This window comes from Xyrauchen texanus, chromosome 7 (assembly GCF_025860055.1).
Source record: "Xyrauchen texanus isolate HMW12.3.18 chromosome 7, RBS_HiC_50CHRs, whole genome shotgun sequence".
Classification (NCBI taxonomy): Eukaryota; Metazoa; Chordata; class Actinopteri; order Cypriniformes; family Catostomidae; genus Xyrauchen; species Xyrauchen texanus.
Window position 1 is genome coordinate 1,568,501 of NC_068282.1, and position 2,500 is coordinate 1,571,000.

The 2,500-nt window shown below is 45.8% G+C and overlaps 1 protein-coding gene across 2 annotated transcripts in view; it reads left to right on the forward strand.

The window, feature by feature from the left end:
* Nucleotides 1–2,500, forward strand: part of mars1 (methionyl-tRNA synthetase 1) — a 31,600-nt gene that overhangs the window by 18,362 nt on the left and 10,738 nt on the right. For both annotated transcript variants that reach the window (XM_052129601.1, XM_052129602.1), the window contains exons 16-19: nt 813–944; nt 1,052–1,160; nt 1,292–1,483; nt 1,581–1,652. In XM_052129601.1, the coding sequence (XP_051985561.1) occupies nt 813–944; nt 1,052–1,160; nt 1,292–1,483; nt 1,581–1,652 (505 nt within the window). The remainder of the gene's footprint in view (nt 1–812; nt 945–1,051; nt 1,161–1,291; nt 1,484–1,580; nt 1,653–2,500) is intronic.

Sequence of the window (2,500 nt, forward strand, 5' to 3'; positions counted from 1 at the left end):
TGAGAAGTTGAGGAATTGACGTGTTGTAAAATAACATGGCGCCGCCCATCGCACATACAGCTCAACTAACTTAACGCGATCGTTATAAAGGCGTTTAAACAACAAAACACATCCACTTGCACATATTTGACAATCGGAATATCAGTGTTTCATGTTATAGCTAATACATTTGTGAATATTTTGTATAAAAAAGGAAAAATGACATAAAAGCAGATCATCATTCATTCAGCGCTGTGTCGTGGTTGCGCTGTGTAACGTGACAAGCAATGATGCGTCACCATGGAAACATTAAAGTGACAGGTTCTAAATAACGGTCACCTAGAATAACTCACGCTAGGGGATCAGTTAGAATATTTTAGAAATAGTGTAAAGTTCAAAACCAGCAACCATGCCACCAAAAATAAAAAGACTGCTACCAACATCAGGTACAACTTTGGCAAAATTCGGGTTTTTTCAAAAAAACTAAAAACATCATCAGAGGACAGTCTCCTCGTTTCTCTACTCCTGTATTAATAAACATTGAAATCAAAAGAATCAAGTGCAGTGTTAAGCAATTATTTATCACACACACCACGCCTGCTTATAGGCTACTTTTTTTTTTTTTTAAGAGACCCCCACAAAGATGAAATCATAATTCGAACCCTGATTATAAGTGTCTCACTGGAACACACATTTGTGCTTTTATAAAGAAAAGGAGGAACGAGACTAAATTCATGTAGTTACATTAACAATCGTTTGTCTTTTCCCAGTAATTTCAGTGACTGTTTTATGTGATTCTGGTTCTGTGTGATTTATGATCCTCTCCTGTGCAGGGCCGGGATGTTTGTGTGCAGGTTCTTTGAAGGTTGTGTTCCTGAGATGCTTCTGAATGAAGATGATAAACGGCTCATCGCTCAAGTGTGCTGGGAACTCAAACAGTACATACAGCTGCTGGATAAAGTCAGGTCAGGAGCGTGTACATGTGATTAAACACACACGAGTGCCCCGGATGACTTTGATCAATTGGGCTTTACTCTATTGTGAGCACATCACACTCTTTTATTTCTCTCAGGATCCGTGATGCTTTAAAGTGCATCCTGAACATCTCTCGCCATGGAAACCAGTACATTCAGGTTAACGAACCCTGGAAGAAGATCAAAGGAGGCGACAGTGACAGGCACGTCCACATCATAGGACATCAAGCGTCGTTTCCTGAAGCCGTGCTCTCTTTACTTTCTATGAGCACAAGCTGATTCTCACTCTGTGTTTTGTTTGAAGTTGTGAATACTGAATGCGTTTGTGCTGCAGGCAGCGAGCGGGCACGGTGACTGGCGTTTCGGTTAACGTGGCGTGTCTCTTGTCGGTCGTGTTGGAGCCGTACATGCCCACAGTCAGTCACACCATCCGTACTCAACTGCAGGCTCCACCCTCCTGCGCCAGTGCCATGCTGCAGGGGACAGGCACCTTCATCTGCACACTGTCAGCCGGGCACCGCATTGGCACGGTAGTTAACATGTTATTAACGTGTAATAGCATGTAATAAATGCACTTGATCATTAAAAACAGTTTTACCTCCAGTTTACTGGCCGTGTTTTCCACAGGTCAGTCCTTTGTTTCAGAAGTTGGAGACGGAACAGATCGAGTCCCTGAGAAAAAGATTTGGAGGACAGCAGGTTTGTAAAAGACGATCTGGAAGTGTGACTGGAAGAGTCATTTGAAATAGTTTTGCGTTCCCTCACTATAATTTTGGCCTCATTTATATAATGTACGTATGATCAGATTTCTATAAAAGCAGAAACTGACTTGAAAATGTTCTTATGCGTATGTCAACCATAACATCCCGTGAGCGTATGCGCCGGTGTGCCAGTGCACGCTCCCTTAATATTTCTTATTTTTAGGGGGCTGGAAATGGTAAGCGGTTAGCAAAACACTTTACACTGTGTCCCAATCACCCATTCACACTCACACTCGCACCAATGATGTCAGAGCTGCCATGCAAGGTGCTAGCCTGCCATTGGGAGTAACTTGGGGTTCAGTGTCTTCCCAAGGACACTTCGGCATGTGGAGTCATGTGGGCCGGGAATCGATTTGCGCCAACCCTGCGATTGGCAGCCGACCCGCTCTACCACCCGAGCAGCAGCCGGCCTGGGCTTGTGTTGCTCGGCGAGTATTGACGCTGGCCATCACACCTGGAGTCGCTAGTTTGAATCCAGGGCGTGCTGAGTGACTCCAGCCAGGTCTCCTTAGCAACCAAATTGGCCCGGTTGCTAGGGAGCGTAGAGTCACATGGGGTAACCTCCTCGTGGTCGCTATAATGTGGTTCTCTCTCTCGGTGGGGCGTGTGCTGAGTTGTGCGTTGATGCCGCGGAGAATAGTGTGAAGCCTCTACATGTGCTACGTCTCCACGGTAACGCGCTCAACAAGTCACGTGATGAGATGCGCGGATTGACTGTCTCGGACGCGGAGGCAACTGAGATTCGTCCTCCGCCACCCGGATTGAGTCGAGTCACTACGCCACCAC